Source organism: Orcinus orca, chromosome 18 (assembly GCF_937001465.1).
Source record: "Orcinus orca chromosome 18, mOrcOrc1.1, whole genome shotgun sequence".
Taxonomy (NCBI): domain Eukaryota; kingdom Metazoa; phylum Chordata; class Mammalia; order Artiodactyla; family Delphinidae; genus Orcinus; species Orcinus orca.
This window is the reverse complement of record NC_064576.1, coordinates 60,753,925-60,774,349: the sequence shown is the minus strand read 5'-3', so window position 1 is coordinate 60,774,349 and position 20,425 is coordinate 60,753,925. Positions and strand designations below refer to the sequence as shown.

Genomic DNA, 20,425 nt, shown 5'->3' with positions numbered 1-20,425 from the left:
AGCTTTGCTAGAAGGAGAAACGGACAGAAAAAAATAAACCATTATTGTGCAGTCTGGTAAGTGAGTGGTAAAATTGTGTCCAGGTCAAGAGGTAGCACAGTGGAAAGAAGTCACTGGGGTTTTAAAGACTGCAGAGGTGGGCTTCCCTGGTGGCGCAGTGGTTAAGAATCCGCCTGCCAATGCAGGGGACACGGCTTCAAGCCCTGGTCTGGGAAGATTCTACATGCCACAGAGCAGCTAAGCCCGTGAGCCACAACTACTGAGCCTGCGCTCTAGAGCCCACGAGCCACAACTACTGAGCCCACGTACCACAACTACTGAAGCCCACGCGCCTAGAGCCCGTGCTCCACAACAAGAGAAGCCACCGCGATGAGAAGCCCGTGCACCGCAACAAAGAGTAGCCCCCGCTCGGCGCAACTAGAGAAAAGCCCGCGCACAGCAACAAAGACCCAGTGCAGCCAAAAATAAATGAATGAATGAATTAATTAAAAATAAATAAAGACTGCAGAGGAGTTTATCAGGTGACAAGAGAGTAAAGGCACTCAAGATTCGCTGCAGACCCCTTGCTCCCCATGATGGACTGGCAGATCTTGCCCTTTGATAGTGGCCCCTACTCTGCGCTGCCAAATGCTTTGACTTTAGCAGAATAATTGGTTAATCATGCCCATGGGGCAGTCTAGCCCATCAAGTTCAAGTACCAAGTGGTGATCTCTCCACTGAAAAATATTTATATTCTCAACAACAAATAAACAGTTAAAAAATGGGCAAAAGATTTGAACAGACATTTCTCCAAAGAAGATAATACAAATGGCCAATAAGCCATCAGATCAGTAGTCATTAGGGAAATGCAAATCAAAACCACAATGAGATACCACTTTACACCCATTAGGATGTCTATTGTGAAAAACAGCAACAGCAAAGGAAAATAACGAGTGTTGGCAAGGATGTGGAGAAATTTGGAACTCTGGTGTACTGCTGTTGAGAATGCAAAACGGTACAGCCACTGTGGAAGATAGCATGAGGGTTCCTCAAAAAGTAAAACAGGAACTTCCCTGGCAGTCCAGTGGTTAAGACTCCACGCTTCCGATGCAGGGGGCACGGGTTCGATCCCTGGTCGGGGAAATAAGATCCCAAATGCCGCGTGGCCAAAAAATAAATAAAATACATAAAAAATTAAAAAAAAATTTTTTAAAGGTCAAATTAAAAAAAAAAGGTAAAACATAGAATTACCATATAATCCAGCAATTCCACTTCTACCTGAATACCCAAAGGAACTGAAACTAGGGACTCAAACGGATACTTGCACACCAGTATTCATAGCAGCTTATTCATGGTAGCCGAAAGGTAGAAACAACCTACCTAGATGTTCATCAGCCGATGAATAGATAAACAAAGTGTGGTGTATACATACAATAGAATATTATTCAGTCTGAAAAAGACATGAAGTTGTGACACATACTACGACATGGATGTACCTCGAGGATATTATCCTAAGTCAAATGTCAGACACAAAAGATAAATGAGGTACCTAGAGTAGTCAGAGTCCTAGAGGCAGAGATAGAATGGTGGCCACCGGCGGCTGGGGGGAAGACAGAGTGGGAAGTTATTGTTTAATGGGCACAGAGTTTCAGTTTGGGAAGATGAAAAAGTTCTGGAGATGGATGACGGTGACGGTTGCACAACAGTGTGAATGTACTTAATATCACTGAATTGAATACTTAAAAGTTAAAATGGGTAAAGTGGTAAATTTTATGTTATGTATATTTTACCGTGATTTTTAAAATCCATAATATTTACATACTTTTTGGGGGGGGGGAAGCCAGGCACGTGTACTCTAGGTGGAAGAGCAGCTTGTACACAGGCCTAGAGGCCCGCTTCCTCCTGGAAGTCTTCCCTTACTGTCCCAGCCACTGCTCCCTCCTCTTTCTCCAATCGTTATTGAGCAGAATGTCAGTGTAACACAACTAGATAACAAGCTGTCTGAGGCCAGGACCCAGCTTACTCTAAAAAAAAAAGTCCTGACGATTTTGTTTAATGTTATTAATTAGTAATGTTACTCTTTCTTCCATGTCTCTCTTTCTACCTGTCTGGGTTTTTTTAATAATTTTTTTTAGAAATAATTGACTTTATGGTCAATTTAGAGATTGATGTACAGTTGTTAAAAAATAACAGAGATCCCTTGTGCACTTTGTCCAGTTTCCTCCAATGGTAATGTTTTTCAAAACTATAGTATAATATCACAGCCAGGACACTGACATTGACAATCCACTGACCTTAATCAGATTTCCTTAGTTTTGCTTGCACTTGTGTGTGTGTGTGTGTGTGTGTGTTTGTTAAGTTCCACACCATTGTACCAGGTAGGCTGGTGTATTCAACCACAGCAGTCAGATACCGAACAGTTCCAACACCATGAAGATCCCTAGTGTTTTTCTTTTGTAACTACCTGCACTTCCCCTCCCTCCACCCCTTAACCCTGGAAACCACTAATGTGTCCTCCGTTTCTAAAATTTATCATTCCAAAAAGTGTTATATAAATGGAATTATAGAGTATGTAACCTTTCGGGGTTGACTTTTTCACTCAGCATGATTCCCTGGAGATCCATCCAAGGTACTGAGTGTGTCAGTAGCTGGTTCTTTCTTATTGCTGGGGAGTAGTCCAAGGTATAAATGTACCATGGTCTATTTAACCATATACCTTTTGAAGTACATTTGGTTTTTAGCTATTACCAAAAAAGCTGCTGTCAACATTTGTGTACATGTTTTTGTGTGAACATAAGTTTTTATTTTTCTGGGATAAATGCCCGAGTGCAATTGCTAGATCATATGGTAATTGCATGTTAGTTTTAAGAACCTGCCAAACTCAGGTTTTCCAGGGAGGCTGTTCCGTTTTCATCCCACCAGAAATGTATGAGTGATCCATTTTCTCCACATCCCCATCAGCATTTGGTACTGCCACTATTTTTTATTTTAGACATTCTGACAGATAGATAATAATATCTCATTGTGGCTTATTTATTTATTTTTGGCTGTTTTGGGTCTGTGTTGCTGTGTGCGGGCTTTTTCTAGTTGCGGCGAGTGGGGGCTACTCTTCGTTGTGGTTGCTTCTCTTGTCGTGGAGCACGGGCTCTAGGCATGTGGGCTTCAGTAGTTGTGGCATGTGGGCTCTGTAGATGTGGCTTGCGGGCTCTAGAGCGCAGCTCAGCACTTGTGGCGCATAGGCTTAGTTGTTCCGCGGCATGTGGGATCTTCCCAGACCAGGGCTCGAACCCATGTCCCCTGCATTGGCAGGCAGATTCTTAACCACTGCGCCACCAGGGAAGTACTCTCATTGTGGTTTTAATTGGCATTTCCCTGATGGCTAGCAATGTTGAACACCTTTTCATATGTTTATTTGTTACCTGTATATTGTCTTTGGTGAAATGTCTCTTCGTTTCTTTTGCCCATTTTCTAATTAAATTGGGTTTGTGTTTTGTTTTTTCTTTTAACTCATTCCCTCCACCCTTCCTTTTATTTCTTATTCTTTTAGTAAGCATTTATTAGCATGTCCCATCTATCAGGCATCTGGAATACAGAGACAAAGGCAAAGACTTACCCTAAAGAACTGATGGTTTTGAGGAGGAGACAAATAAGTAGGATTCTGTTCAGGAAAGACATCTACCTCCTATCAAGAGAATTAGTGAAGGCTTGTTTCCTGGAGGAGGTAACATCTGATCAGCATTTGGAGGGTGGATATGTTCATTATACTTTATATGCTATACTGCCTTTACACTTAGAGTAGTAATACAGTAAGAAATATATAGTGCCTTCTAAAAGCCCCACAGGGCACCTTTCTTTCTAAGTAATTCATTACGTGGACTTGTCATTAAATCAAGGTTAGCAGACACAAAATATCACCCTGGGTTCTTGAGGATTCTAAGACAGAGAAGACAACATCCCAGGCCCCCAAGATGTATGATCTAATGGGCACTGGAGATCCACCACCAGCAGACAGTTGATTACAGAAACACAAATTTAGTAACAAGGGAGAGGGAGAAATTAATTTTTACCAGGAAGTTTGGGAAGGTTTCTTGGGAAAAGGAGGGTTTGAGCTGGGATTTGAAAAAGGAGTAGAACTCCAACAGGTAGATATAAAAGGGAACAAATTTGGTATACACTCCTGGGTCCCTGCATGTTATAGATTCCAGGTTTCCATGCTGCTCTTACCCAGGGAATTGCTTCTGAGGAAAGATTCTAGACTGGACATCTGTGTCCATGTTTGCTGATGGCCCCAGTTGAAGAGGCTGCTAGTGGAAGTCGCATCTAGTTTTAGGGTGAGATCAACAATCTAATTTTGGGAAGTCCTTCATCTCACAGATAGATGTACTGAGGCCTAGAGAGGATCAAATTCAGCTCAGTCTTGTGGCCCCTACTGGCTGGTCAGTGGATGTGTTTTGTCTAGAAAGTTCCCAGGTCATGCCAGGGAAGTGGTGTGGATTTCCTATGGCTCTGCTAAAAATAAAAAGATCATGGGCTTCCCTGGTGGCGCAGTGGTTGAGAGTCCGCCTGCTGATGCAGGGGACGCGGGTTCGTGCCCCGGTCCGGGAGGGTCCCACATGCCGCGGAGCGGCTGGGCCCGTGAGCCATGGCCGCTGAGCCTCTGTGTCCAGAGCCTGTGCTCCGCAACGAGAGAGGCCACAGCAGTGAGAGGCCGGCGCACTGAAAAAAAAAAAAAAAAAAAAGATCAATTGGTGAAAATAAGGAGTTGCAGAGTGGATGGGGAGTACTTCTTGTTTAAAAACATTGTTTATCTCACATGTAATTTTTTAAAATCTCCTTTAAGGAATATAATTTTTACATATGCTCTGTAATAAACCACACTTACCAATTAAGTAACTTACAGAATGTCAAGAAAAGAGAAAATAAACCAGTTTCAAAGCCTCTGTTCAGCAAAGATTGGAATGGATAAAAAGCTGGAAGATGTATTAATGAGATGGGGAGAAAGTCAGGTTTCTTCTCTCAATTAGAGAAGAAGAAAGGCAATTACAAACTGTAGCATAAACAAAAATATCTTATAACAAAGTCATGGCCCAGATATGAAGCAAACTAAACTGTAGCATGAAACAAATAAAATAAAATGTAGCCTGATTTTGAGAAATGTATGAGTGTAAGAAAAAATATTCCATTTGCCACATTCTTCTTAAGTGACAAAAATACGGGGTTTGTAGAGGAAGAAGTTGTGGCCCATTGCAGTGAACACTATTTACATAATCACCATGTTGTAAATGCTGTTGATTGAATGGAAATGCAGTCAATTTCAACAACATACAAGCAAAGTGGACAGAGGTTGAGAGTTGGAAATGGGGAGGAGAGGGAGAGAGGATGGTGGGTGTTCTCATACTTGTCTGATATCGTAAGAAGTCCAAATACTGCACAATATTGATGAGTGGGTAAGCTGAGGCTTTAAGTTTTACTTTTTTTTTGTTTTTTGGCCACACCAAGCGCCTTGCAGGATCTTAGTTCCCTGACCAGGGACTGAACCCATATCCTCGGCAGTGAAAACAAGGAGTCCTAAGCACTGGACCGCCAGGGAATTCCCCAAAGTTTACTACATAAGTTACACATTTGGATAACTAATAGAAGAATTAAAGAGAATTCATATAGGGACTTCCCTGGTGGTCCAGTGGGTAAGACTCCAAGCTCCCAATGCAGGGGGCCTGGGTTCAGTCCCTGGTCAGGGAACTAGATCCTTCATGCCACAACTAAGAGTTCGCATGCCACAACTAAAGATCCTGCATGCCACAACTAAGACCCGGCACAGCCAAAATAAATAAATAAATAATTTTTTTTTAAAAAAAGAGAATTCATATAGCTATTAAAGGGATTCAGAATATGCTACTCCAAAATATACCCCTTTGGCATATTGATTATTTTGAACTGAAGGCAATTGAGAAACTGTAGATGCAGGAAGGGCTCTCTGACCTCCCTCTTTCTACCTAAAATCAGGTCTTTGAACTTCCCATGAGAAAGGTGCCCTCCCTTTACCAGGAAGAAAAGAACATTCTTATCACTGGGGACTGGGTGTCAATGCTGAAGTGGTCCTATACAAATAAACCTACCAAAATAACCCTTGTCTTCCATTACTTTCTCCCCATGTATCTCCTAGTCACTTTCTCACAATTTACTGTCCTCAGCTCAAGGCCCTTGGTCTTGTCACATCCCTGCGGTTTATTGTTCTTTGTGTAAAAAGGCATATAAGTTTTGGGGCGTAACAGCTTATTCAGGTCTTCATTTTCCCTTCAAAGACTCCCATGTACATGTAAAAATATTAAATATGATATGTATGCTTTTCTTTTTAATCTGTTTATGTCGGTTAATTCTTAGGCCAGCTACAGAACCTAAGAGGGTAGAAGGAAGTTTTTCCTCCCCTACTATCAAAAATTGGAAGAAGGGAAGGGGAAGGGGAACAGCGTAAATTATACTGTAATTTTTCAGGATGGGCTGTCAGTTGATAATGTCTAAAGAAATAGTAATATAAGTATATTACATGTTATGAAAATGGTTGCCAGAACTACAGACAGAAGTGGTTAAATGTGGTTGCCTCTGGGAAGTTGTACTAGAAGTGACCTCGGGGATTAGGCGGAGACACAATTTTGATGTCACATAAGTGATTGTTTTGGTAAAAAGAAATGAGAAGGGTTGTATTGACCAGGAACAAAATTTGTTCAAAGTATAATTGCAGCTATTTCATTACCTTAAATTTTCAATATAGCCTGTAAGCATTTCTAATTTTCCTAAATTTGCCCTTGTGCAGGAAAAAGAACTAGTTCGGCTCTGATATAGATATTTGAATGCCACTTTTGTTAAGAGAGATCTTGGATTTTTTTGAGGTGAGACAAAATGAAGTACTGTGAGGTGCTTCTCAATGGTGTAAAATCCCTGGATTAATCCAGAGTCTAGCTTCTTTAATATACAATTTAAGCTCTTTTCTTGTGCAAAATCTTCAACTTATATTTTCCCCATCAGGAAACACCTCTGATTTTAAAATGCCAATCATTAAAAACTGACATTTATTATATATAAACATTCCCTTTGGACATATCCATTTCCAAGTTCAGGGAGCCAGGCTCCAGGAACCCACGCACGCACACCGGGACTGTGTGGTGTGGGGCAGGGCAGGGGACGCTGGCCACACTGTGGTACCATCCTGTGGTTGTGATGCTAAATTAGAGCATGTTTTCGTTTTCTTCTCTCTAGGAAGGCCCTTTTGTCTACTTGTCTTTGGTAGGAAACATCACAGATTCTGATGCCTTGATCGCTTCATTGTGTAAGTAATTTAAAACGTTTGCATTTGCCATGTTTGAGGGATTAATTGCAAGTATGGCTGTCAATTAAATGAGTACCTGTACCCATGCTGTATGATTCTATTTACATGAAATATCCAGGTTAGGCAAATCTATAGAGAAAAATTATAGATTAGTGGTTGCCTGGGTGTGTGGGGAGGGGGCGGGATCATAGGCCAGAAATGGGGAGTGACTGATAATGGGTACACGTTTCTTTTTTGGGGTAGAAACATTATAAAATTACACGATTTGTGGTGATTCAAATCTGAGAATATACTAAAACTTGTTGAATTATACACTTTAAACAGATTTAAAAACACAGGTCTGGCATGTGAATTATATCTCAAAAAAGCTATAATTTCAAATTTTTGTTTTTATTTATTTAATTTATTTATTTTTGGCTGCACTGGGTCTTCGTTGCTGTGCATGGGCTTTCTCTAGTTGTGGCAAGCAGGTGCCACTCTTCATTGCAGTGTGTCGGCTTCTAATGGCAGTGGCTTCTCTTGTCGCAGAGCACGGACTCTAGGTGTGCGGGCTTCAGTAGTTGTGGCTCGCGGGCTCAGTAGTTGTGGCTCGCAGGCTCTAAAGCACAGGCTCAGTAGTTGTGGTGCACAGGCTTAGTTGCTCCACGGCATGTGGGATATTCCCCGACCAGGGCTCGAACCCGTGTACCCCTGCATTGGCAGGCGGATTCTTAACCACTGCACCACCAGGGAAGCCCTATAATTTCAAATGTTTATAGTGAGTGCAGATTGAGGAGTTTGCAGTATTTAAACTGGGTGTTTTCCATATTTTTATTATTAACTTTCATATATATACATATATATATATATACATATATATGTATATATATATGGTCTTGTAGATAATTTCCAGAAATCTTCCTGCTCTGCAGAGATATTAACTAGTTTTCCCTATCTTCGTCATGTTGCTGTAAATCAATCAACATTCAGTCAGTCAGTATCAACTACCTCCAATGTGCTGTGTCAGTACTGACAAATAAATGAGCTGTGCAGCAACTGGGTTCTTTGCCACTATTATAGAGCTGCCTTGTGCAGGATAACTTCTTTCAGATTTTGCATCTGAAAATCTGCATTGTTTATCTCATTTCTCCCACAATTCTGAAATCGTGTCCTCCAGCCAGGATCTGGACTCCTGTTCACCACTAGTGTTGTAAAACTCTTCTAGAGAATTGAGTCAGCCACAATTAGTGCTTCCCAAAGCAAAACACATGTTATCTTTGATGTCCGTCAGGTCCTAGCCATGGTAGCTCAGGGCGCCTGAGTCCCACAACTTTTTTTTTTTTTTTTTTCGGTACACGGGCCTCTCTCACTGTTGTGGCCTCTCCCGTTGTGGAGCACAGGCTCCGGACGCACAGGCTCAGCGGCCATGGCTCACCGGCCCAGCCACTTCGTGGCATGTGGGATCTTCCCGGACCGGGGCACGAACCCGCGTCCCCTGCATCGTCAGGCAGACTCTCAACCACTGCGCCACCAGGGAAGCCCTGAGTCCCACATCTTGAGGCCACCCGCTCAGTTCCACGGGCTAAGGAACATGCAGCTGTGCAGCTTTCTGGCGAGTCTGCCAGATTAAACTGTGCTTGAGAATTGCTAGGGAAGTCTGGGGTTGAGAATTCCAGCTCAAGTCACTGTCCTCCTACCCCGGCTGCCCTGCTCAGCCTCAGAGAAAGCAAACAGCCCAGATTTGGCTCAGTCCCATGAAATGCAAATATCTAATTCGATCTTTATCAGTCATCTTCAGTCTACATTTTCACCTTCAAAAAATGAAAACTCGGGCTTCCCTGGTGGCGCAGTGGTTAAGAATCCTCCTGCCAATGCAGGGGACACGGGTTCGAGCCCTGGTCCGGGAGGATCCCACATGCCTCGGAGCAACTAAGCCTGTGCGCCACAACTACTCAGCCTGCACTCTACAGCTCACGAGCCACAACTACTGAGCCCATGTGCCACAACTACTGAAGCCCGCACACCGAGAGCCCGTGCTCCACAGCAAGAGAAGCCACCTTAATGAGAGGCCTGTGCACCGCAACGAAGGGTAGCTCCCACTCGCTGCAACTAAAAAGAAAGCCTGCGTGCAGCAATGAAGACCCAACGCAGCCAAAAATTAATTAATTAATTAATTAATTAATTTTTTTAAAAAAAGTGAAAATTCATTTAATGGAGGTACCCTTTATTAGTGTGAAAGTGAAAATCTAGTAGATAATGTCAAGTAGTGCTTCTTGGACTTTAAAGTACACAGATTGCCTGGGGTTCTTGTTAAAATGCAGATTCTTATTCAGAGGGTCTGGGGTAGGGCCTCCCATATATTGATCTGTGGACTGTCCTTTGATTCAGCAGGTTGTAGAACTTGTTAAAGATGGTAAGGAAGACTTTATTCAAGAGGGACTATGGCAATGGGAGAGAGATTGGGCTCAACTCTAAATACAAGGACAGGTGGAGATTCATAGGCAAGGAGCAGGGTTGGGGTCAGTGGATGGAAAATTACTGAGAAGAAACATCAAGGCTGTGGGACTCTTGATAGACTGACTCAACAGGATCCTTGCTGAAGGCAGGCCAGGGTATTAAGATACAGAGGGTGGGAGATGAGGAATTTGATCAGATATCAAGATTATCTACACTCCCATGTTCGTAGCAGCAGTATCTGCAATAGCCAAGACATGGAAACAGCCTAAGTGTCCATTGACAGAGGAGTGGATAAATAAGTTGTGGTGTATATATACAGTGGAATATTATTCAGCCATAAAAAGAAGGAAATCCTGCCATTTGTGACAGCATGGATGGGCCTTGCAGACATTATGCTAAGTGAAGTAAGCTAGACAGAGAAAAACAAAAACTGCAATATCTCATATGTGGAATCCAAACAACAAACAACCCAAACTCATAGAAAAAGAGATCAGATTTGTGGTTACCAGAGGCAAGGACTGTGGAGTGGGGGAATTGGATGAAGATGTTCAAAAGGTACAAAATTCTGGACTTCCCTGCTGGTACAGTGGTTAAGAATCCGCCTGCCAGTGCAGGGGACACAGGTTCGAGCCCTGGTCTGGGAAGATCCCACATGCCGCGGAGCAACTAAGCCCACGAGCCACATCTAGTGAGGCCCGCGTGCCACAACTAGTGAGGCCCGCGTGCCTAGAGCCTGTGCTCCACAACAAGAGAAGCCACCGCAATGAGAAGCCCATGTACCACAACGGAGAGTAGCCCCCACTCGCCGCAACTAGAGAAAGCCTGCACGCAGCAACGAAGACCCAACGCAGCCAAAAATAAATAGAAAAATAAGTAAATTTATTTTTTAAAAAAAGGTACAAACTTCTAGTTCTATGATAAATAAGTACTAGGGATGTAATGTACCACATAATTAACACTACTGTATGACATATTTGAAAGTTGTTAAGAGAATAAATCCTAAGAGTTCTCACCACAAGGAAAAAAACATTTTTTCTTTTTCTTTTTTTTTCTATCTATATGACATGAGGGATGTCATTAAACTTATTGTGGTAATCATTTCACAATATATGTAAGTCAATTCATTATGCCGTATACCTTAAACTTACACAGTGCTGTATGTCAGTAATATCTCAATAAAACTGGGGGTTGGGGGGAGTGATCAGATACCAAGAGTGAAGGATTTTCACTAAACTTACGCAGCAGGATTCTTGTTGAAACTGGACTAAGTGGGCCAAGCACAGAGCCCAAGGTCAAGACCTTTTGGAGAAGAGGGCTTGGAGGAGGCTGCCTTGAGTTTGGTCAAGAAGAGTTGTGCCCCTAATCTCCACTCTGTGGCAAAGGGCACAGCCGTGGCTTGGCTACTGGAAACCTCCAGCCCTTCGTGTGCATCTTTCCCTCTAAACCTCTTCCTGAGCCTGGCAGTCAGTCACAAAATAAAGGATGAGGATCACATCATTAGGTTTATTAATGCTCTGTTTGCCCTTTCGCTGTTGTAGGTGTTTAACCTGCAAAGAGTTGGTCAAGGTTAAGCAGTAGATGAGGAGATGCCAGAGGCTTGATCCACTGGGGCCAGCAGATAGCAGGGCCTGCTTCCAGTGCCTGTCCCCACCCCCCTCCCCCCCACTTTCACGTACACACACGCTGTCTCCTTCAGCTTTGCTGAATTTCCTGCAGTTTCAGACACACCGAGCGCTCTCAGCCCCAGGCCTTTGCTCAAACTCCTCCCCGAGATACCCTCTCCCTCACCCAGTTCAAGGCTTGCCTTTTATGATGTAAGCCCTGAGATTTTTTTTTTCGTGCAAATGTGCTTTATTTCTGTAATTTAGAAGAGACCTTTTGGTTTAGGGGATGGGAGCTGTGTTTCAGTTCATACATATCGTCACACACTTCCCCAAGGGGGAGCAATTGACAGGCCACACGGGGGTCCTGTTATATGACACCCTCATCCAACTGGCCCTTGAGACTGGACCAGGTGCCCTTCAGGACAGAAATCAGGATGGGCTGCCCGCTGATCTTGCCTGCTGGTCATCCTCACCTCCATCCCAATCCAAAGCCTTGATTTCTGACACTGTGGAAGGTACGGGACTAAGAGAAAGGCCTGAGATTAAGATCCCAGATTATGTGTGCCTTGACGTCTGGTAAAATCCAGAGGGCCTCAGATGTCGTAAGCGCCAGGCCCCTCTGCACCCTGCTTCCTCATATCAGGTCCCTAGACAAGCAGCCCTCCTGGTCTCCGGAACCAGCACGGTGCCTGCATACCCCTGAGGAGCCGGCTTCAGTTCCCTGCCAGCCCTCAGAATTACTCAGACAATCCTATCACATCCTGCCGCGGGGACCGGGGGTCACCCGCCCTGGTGTTACTGCAGAGCCCACCTCCCACAGTCCCTCCTCATTCACTCCAGTTCCTAGGGCAGCCCCACGCGGCACAGTGTGCTTCTCCCCGAGCCTGCGAGTGTTCTGTGACTAAGGAAGGGCCATCATCTGCCCAGTGTCACCTGTTGTGTGTTAAGCCACCGCATAAGCCCAGGGCGGGAACCCTTCCCTCGCATGTAGGGTGAAGAGGAAGCGATCAGAACACCTCATCTCCTAGCTTGTGCAGTGCCTTTTCTCCATGTCCCTATTCTCTGTCCCCGTCACTTATTACATGGTTTGAGCTCGCTACAGTATGAACCACCAGCAGCAGACTTTGTGTCCTGGTCGCTGCTGCATTCTTGAGACCTAGCATAGAGGCGTCTATACGCTACAAAATAATTGTTGAATTAAAGAATGAATGAAGGGGACTTCCCTGGAGGTCCAGTGGTTAGACCCTGTACTTCTAATGCAGGGGGCATGGGTTCGATCCCTGGTCAGGGAACTAAGATCTCACATGCCACGTGGCCAAAACATAAATAAATCAAAATTTTTTTTAAAAAAGAATGAATGAATGGGGTTATTTTTGTGAATGTCTAAACACCCACTAATCTCTTAGCTCCTAAAGCATTGACCTTTTACTTGTGATATTTTCTTAGATTTTGGCTACACTAGATAGTATATTTCACCTATTGTATCTATGTGTTTTTTTTAATTAATTTAATTTATTTTATTTATTTATTTTTGACTGCATTGGGTCTTTGTTGCTGCGCCCGGGCTTTCTCTGGTTGCAGCGAGTGGGGGCTACTCTTCGCTGCGGTGCGTGGGCTTCTCATTGCAGTGGCTTCTCTTGTTGCGGAGTCTCCATGGACTCTAGGCACGTGGACTTCAGTAGTTGTGGCGTGCAGGCTCAGTAGTTGTGGCTTGCAGGGTCTAGAGTGCAGGCTCAGTAGTTGTGGCACACGGGCTTAGTTGCTCCCCAGCATGTGGGATCTTCCCAGACCAGGGCTCGAGCCTGTGTCCCCTGCATTGGCAGACAGATTCTTAACCACTGAGCCACGAGGGAAGCCCTGTATCTATGTTTAAATTTATAGGGAAAACTTTTACTTTCACTATGATGTTTTCCAGTTAGGTCATGGCAGGCAGTCGGCTAAGGACAGGCTGGACGGCTCTGCCTTGTCTGCCAGTTGCGTCTGGCCTTTCACAGAATCTCTGCTCAGCGTGTGTCTGTGTGTTATCTCATTAAATAGCTAATCGTGTTTACTGGCGTGTCCTTTCTCTGGGGACAGCCTTTCATGGGAACCCTTTGTCCCTGGCCCTGGAGGGATCCTAACTCTAACCATTAAGAGACTATTGCTTCTTTTTATGGCTGAGTAATATTCCATTGTATATATGTGCCACATCTTCTTTATCCGTTCATCCGATGATGGACACTTAAGTTGGAGGGGGAAGGGTAAGCTGGGACAAAGTGAGAGAGTGGCATGGACGTATATACACTACCAAACGTAAAATAGATAGCTAGTGGGAAGCAGCTGCATAGCACAGGGAGATCAGCTCGGTGCTTTGTGACCACCTAGCGGGTGGGATAGGGAGGGTGGGAGGGAGGGAGATGCAAGAGGGAAGAGATATGGGAACATATGTATATGTATAACTGATTCACTTTGTTATAAAGCAGAAACTAACACACCATTGTAAAGCAATTACACTCCAATAAAGATGTAAAAAAAAAGAGACTATTGCTTTGTGCTGCTCAGACCAATCAGATCACGCAGCTAATTTTTGACCATTCATACCTTTTCTAAGTAATGTGAGAACAGTAGTTAAAGGGAGAGAAGAGGGTTTTGGGGTTTTTTTTCCTCTGGTTATTTGAGATCTTAGGACCAGCACGTATTACTTTGTTAAAGTAAAAAGGAAAGAGAGACAGAGAGAAAGAGGTGGGGGGGGGAGGTGGGGAGGAAGGAAAGAGAGAAAGAAAGAAGGAAGGAAAGAAGAGAGAAGGAGGGAGGGAGGGAGGGGAATATGACTTCATCTAGTGCATGGCCCTTGGTCCTTCACTAAAAAGACTATCTGACCTCATGGTGCTTCCTAGAAGTAAGCATCCTGATAACGGGGCCTGGAAAGATTTCTTAGGGCACACCTGCTCCCTGGTCAGCACAATTTCGTGGTAGCTGTGTTAGTGAATTCTGTCCCTGTAGCAGACCGAAATGCTCCTTTGCCCATTTAGGATTCATTCTGTAGTCCAGGCTGTGTTACTGTCCTCCCCTCCCCTCCCTGCTGCCTCCCCAGCACTCAATTCCTCTTCAATCCCTAATAAACATGTGTCTTTTTATAAACATTTCCTTAATAATAATTTTCCCACATCTAACTAATACAGACTTCATGTTGAAATTTTGACGTAAGGAATTATAATGCATTTACCAAGATAATTATTAAAGATTATCTTTGCAAAGTCTGACTGTGTCAAACTGATGTAGAATTCTGCTGCTTACGATGAAAAGGGAGAGGGTGAAGAGGGCACACGTGTGAAAGCACTTTGGAAAATGCAAATCATTTTACAAATATAACATGATATTGTTGTTATTACTTGTGTCCGGTGGCAAATGCGTTTTCGTCATAGGGCCTCTCTTGCCTTCCACTAAGGCATAATGAAGACTACAGAGAGAGTGGTAGTTACTCTTTTATCTCCTCCTAACGGGGAAAAAAAGGTCATTTCCTCTGTCATAAAAATGATTGCCAGATGAGTAACAAAATGTATTTTGTTTTCAGGGAAAGAATATGGCAAAGCTGACGCAAGATGGCTTTATTTGGATCCAACCATTGTGTCTTTGGAAATTCTGACTGTCGTCCTGGGAGGGTTTCTGGCATTGGTTCTCATTTATGCCGTCGTCAAAGGGAAACATTATCGGTAAGTGCTCTTCTCCTGTCCTACGGAAAAGAGGAGGAACATTAGCTGTCCCAACGCCAGTGTGACATTTGGAGGGGATAATGACCAGAGTTCTTTGTTAGACAAAAAGTAGACTAGAAACAAAAATTGTTAGATATTAGTTAAGGATCATGGTGCCACCAGGATAATCTCAGACCATTCAAAATAAAAAAATATGAGAAATATGATTGTATTGACAACCTAGGTGCTGTATAGACAAGCACAGTGGTGACAGCATTGGATGATTTGCCACCAATATTTTGGAGAATCAAAAGGTAATATTTGCATCCTTTCCCTCCAACTCATTCTAGAAAACTCCCATTCTGCTTGACACAAAGAAAAATCTCTCATGTAATTCTGAGGTAGACATGCAAGATAAATAAGAAATCTTTCCAGAAGCAGGCTATGGAGGGTATGAGGAAAGCAGAAGAGTGAGGAGACGAAACAGAAAGATGGCAGATTAACCATCCATCAGTCAGACCCTGAACTTTGAACTCCGCTTCCTCCCTCCCTTTCCTTCCTCTCCATCTTAGGGACGGGGTGACCTGGGACAAACAGATTGCTATCCTGGGGATGATTCCCTAAAACAGTGTCAAGTAGGCACAACGGCATTCCATTTTCCACCATCTTGGATCAAAGAAGAAGTCTTATGTAAAGCTTCATCATAAAATTTCAGATTTGAAAGAGACCTCAAAGGTCATTTAATCCAATTTCCCCCACCCAGTTTTACATAGAGCGTTGGCAGGAAGAATTAAATTTCTCCTGGGTGCCTTCCATGTCTTTGACTCCATGATCGTGGTTGTAGATTTACTACATGCACCCATTTGTTTATTATTTCAAACATTTAACACATATGCATTGTTGAATATGTGCCGGGCACAGTGCTTTATCTACATATCTCATTTAATCTCCACAATATTATTCGAGGAAGGGACTATTATTCTCCCTTTTACAACAGGTGAAATTGCGGCTCATAGAGAGATTCACATCCAGGTCTCTCTTTACCGGGTCAGTTGTGACCTCACCAAATCTTCCGAAGAATAGGACAGGATACCCAAGAGACCTTCTTTAACTCTGAGGATAATCTTCTAGGAAAGGCACTATTGCTTCTCCAAGGAAAGCATGGGTCTTCATTAATTATCAATTTGCCCCATCAAAGGAGCTCTACGTAAAACCTGAGGTCCAACTTCAGGGAGGTTTTCTGCCGTGGAAGACTGTTGATGCTGCTGGCGGTTTCATCCCTTGTCTCTTTCTCTCTAACAGGCATTTCATACAGATCACCCTGTGTGTGTGTGAACTGTATGGCGGGTGGATGACCTTCTGCCCAGACTGGCTTATGGGAAGCCCCAACCTCAACACCAACAATTGGCTCTACTTTTGGGTCTACCTGGTATTTTTCAATGGTGTTTGGGTTCTGATCCCAGGACTGTTACTGTGGCAGTCATGGGTAGAACTCAAGAAAATGCATCACAGAGGATTCAATTCAGGCAAAAAGTTTCAGTGAATTTTCAAAATCATAAACACCGTCAGCATGCTTTATGAGCCAGAATGAATCAAACCTGTTTGTTGGGCCAGAATGTAATACATTCCAGTGTATACTTTTCTTTTATATTGTCATTCTTGAACAAGCTAATTGCTTTCAGTTGAATCAATTTCAAATGGACTGTAAGGTTGACAAGTTTTGGCTGTTGTTTTTTCCAGTTAAATGGCAATACAGGGAACAGAGAATAAATTTTAACTTGTAATAATAACACATGTAATGATATACTTTTATGGCTAGCATTAATTGTTCTACGTTAATAAAGCCAATTATCATGAAATGCTGTAGAGCATGTTATATTAATTTTTTATTTCAAAGAACATGTTGTTGCCTCAACCTTTGATCTTCCCTTCAGTCTTCTGGTTACCAGAGTGAAACCAGGAATGAAATGAGTGCTTCTGTTTTGTACTTTATCAAATTTGTGAAGCCAACAAAAATGATAGTGGAAGGAATCTGTGAGTGGGGTAACTCCTCATGGGTGAACATTGGGGTTTCACACAGATGATTGATTTATATCTGTCCTTTTTTAAGGAGGAAGATTTAAGATACCTTACAAAAATACGATAAAAAGTAAATCAGGGGGGCTTCCCTGATGGCGCAGTGGTTGAGAGTCCACCTGGTGATGCAGGGGATATGGGTTCGTGCCCCGGTCTGGGAAGATCCCACATGCCGCAGAACGGCTGGGCCCGTGAGCCATGGCCGCTGAGCCTGCACGTCCAGAGCCTGTGCTCCACAACGGGAGAGACCACAACGGTGAGAGGCCCGCGTACCGGAAAAAAAAAAAAAAAAGAAGTAAATCAGGAAATAGGAACATAGGGAAAATGAGTGAGAAACAATAAGATGAAGGTAAAATTAATATGCAGAATGCATGCCGTGACGTCGTATGTAACTGATAGAAGTGAAGCATAAATGTAACACTTACCTTCAGTACCAAGAGGGAGACGTGATCACCCTATGTTTCAGAAAACACTCGTTTTGGCAGATGGCTATAGCACTTCCGTCAGAGGTGGGGAGCGGGTACTCACATTAACTTGTTCAACACCTGGCTTTCTTACTAGCCTGTTAGCTCACAGATGTGTTCTCCGCCTGGAAGGGTGCCCGGCCTATACACCAGGCACTTGGTTGGTTGTGGTGGATGCTGTCACTTAGCTCAGTCTACATTCCCCCTCCTTCTAGGTGTCCTCTTATCCTGCAGAGAGCTGCAGGTTGTGGTCCTGGATGCAAAATTGCTGTCACCTTTCAGAGGTGCTTGTGAGCGGTTTGGAGGGTGAAAGCATGGAGACCGTTTTCAGCTGTTCCTTTTTTACTTTTGCTGTTTTGTGGCGACAGGTGATGTCTATGACTATGGAAACGTGAGGGTTTGGAGCGTTAGCACATCGAGCGTTCAACCTCGTGGGTCCTGAGAGGCAGTTGTGGTTGGGGCAGTGGGAGTAAAGGGTTTGCGAGCTGAGGAGCTCCAGTGGTGGCCTCAGTGGCAGTGCCTGCCTTGGGAGGGTCCATCTTGTGGACATTTGGGAGCCATTCCTAGAAGCTGAGCCAAGCACCTACTCTTGGAGTCCTCTAGTGATTTTTATAAGCATCCTCTATTAACTCCTCCTGCTTAGAACACCTAGAGTAATTGCTGTTTTCTGTGCTTTTATCCTGAATGATACCTGACTATGATATTCATTGAATATTGAGTAAGTCTGGCCAAGTAAATTTGAGGAATATTACGTTAGCACATTAAAGACTTTAGAAGTCCTGCAGTGAAGAAACTAGATTAACCTGTTTAACTCAGCTTTTCCCAACATATTTAGCAGACCACTTTAACAAGTAGGATGGTGTTTCATGGAACATCAGATAGGGAAGCACTGAGTAACAGAGTTCCGTTTTCATGGGATTAAAAACAAACCAGTTGCCAATAAACGATTAAAATAGAATTTTTAAAAATACCATTTACGGGCTTCCCTGGTGGCACAGTGGTTGAGAGTCCGCCTGCCGATGCGGGGGACACGGGTTCGTGCCCCGGTCCGGGAAGATCCCACATGCCACGGAGCGGCTGGGCCCGTGAGCCATGGCCGCTGAGCCTGCTCGTCCGGAGCCTGTGCTCCGCAACGGGAGAGGCCATGTTGGTGAGAGGCCCGCATACCGCAAAAAAAAAAAAAAAAAAAAAAGGAAAAAAAAATACCATTTACTATAGCATTAAAACATTCTAATATTTAGGGGAAAATTGAAAGATATTAAGGCTTACACAGAAAACAAAAACAACTATAAAACATTGAGAGAAGTTAAATAAGACCTAAATAAGTAGAGAGATATGTCATGTTCATGGATTGGAAGGCTCAATATTGCAAAGAAGTCAGTTCTCCCCAAACTGAGCTATAGATTCAATGTAATCCCAATCAAAACCCCAACAGATTTACCTATTTGTCATTTTTTAAATGGTAACAAGTTGATTTTAAGATATTTTATGGCAATGCAAAGGGCCAAGAGGGCGAAGACAATGTTGTAGAAGCATAAAGCTGGAGGACTTGCTCTACCATACATCAAGTCTTAATATAAAGCCACAGTAATTAAGGCAATGTGGTATTGGCACCAGAAAGCCAACAGACGGATAGACCAATGGAACAGACTAGAAAGTCCAGAAACAGACCTTCCTGTATGTGGACACTGGATTTAGGAAAAACGTGCCACTGCAGAACAATGGGGAAAGGATGGTCTTTTCAATAAATGGTGCTGGCTCAGTTGCATGTCCATGTGGTAACAATGAATTTTGATCCTTACCTCACATCATGCACAATATCAACTCCAGGTGAATTGTTGATTTTAGTTTTTTTAATTAATTTATGTATTCATTTTTGGCTGCGTTGGGTCTTTGTTGCTGCGTGTGGGCTTTCTCTAGTTCCGGCGAGTGGGGGCTACTCTTCGTTGTGGTGCGCGGGCTTCTCGTTGCAGTGCCTTCCCTTTGTTGCGGAGCACAGGCTCTAGGTGCATGGGCTTATTGATTTTAATGTGAAAGGCAAACAATAAATCTTCAAGAAGAAAAAAAAGTAGAAGAATATATTCTTAAAAAGGATACAGAAAGCTGCAATAATTTTGGCTGCATTAAAATCAAGTACTTCTGCTCATCAGAATTCACCATTAAGAGAATAAAAAAGGAAGCCAGAGACTTCCCTGGTGGTGCAGTGGTTAAGAATCCACCTGCCAGTGCAGGGGACACGGGTTCGATCCCTGGTCTGGGAGGATCCCACGTGCCGCAGAGCAGCTGAGCCCGTGTGCCACAACTACTGAGCCTGTGCTCTAGAGCCCGCGAGCCACGGCTACTGAGCCTGCGTGCCAAAACTACTGAAGCCCACACACCGAGAGCCTGTGCTCCACAACAAGAGAAGCCACCGCAATGAGAAGCCCGCACACCGCAACTAGAGAAAGCCCACAATCAGTAAGGAAAACCCAACGCAGCCAAAAATAAATTAAGAAAAAAAAAAAAAGCCAGAAGGTAGAAGATATTTGTAGTACATATAATTGACAAAAGACCTATCCCAATGGGTAAATCAATTAGAGAAAGACAATCTAATAGAAAAGTTGACAAGATATTTGAATAAATACTTCACAAAAGAGAAGGCAATTCAGGAAATGATAATTAAGGCCACAATAAGATGTTGCTATACACCTATAAAAATGGCTAAAAGTAAAAGGACTGACCATTATGAGGGTTGGTGAAGATGTGGAACCACTGGAATTCTCATACACTGCTGGTGGAATGTAAAGTGGAAAACTACTTTGAAATTAAACTGAACGTGTGCAAGCCCTGAAACCCAGCAATCTGACTCTTAGGTATACTTCACAGAAGTGC

At 43.4% G+C, this 20,425-nt stretch overlaps 1 protein-coding gene across 5 annotated transcripts in view; it reads left to right on the top strand.

The window, feature by feature from the left end:
- The window catches only part of EBPL (EBP like), a 95,657-nt gene that overhangs the window by 27,803 nt on the left and 47,429 nt on the right, over positions 1–20,425 (top strand). The window contains exons 2-5 of one of the 5 annotated variants that reach the window (XR_007473045.1): positions 7,234–7,303; positions 14,897–15,035; positions 15,259–15,328; positions 17,125–17,922. Coding sequence is in view for 2 of the 5 variants with exons in the window: in XM_004274609.4 (XP_004274657.1) it covers positions 7,234–7,303; positions 14,897–15,035; positions 16,317–16,557 (450 nt within the window). In the remaining 3 variants the exon portion in view is untranslated. Of the gene's footprint in view, positions 1–7,233; positions 7,304–14,896; positions 15,036–15,258; positions 15,329–16,316; positions 16,874–17,124; positions 17,923–20,425 lie in introns of those variants that run through there. The other 4 variants (XM_033436873.2, XR_007473046.1, XM_004274609.4 and 1 more) reach the window with 4 other exon arrangements.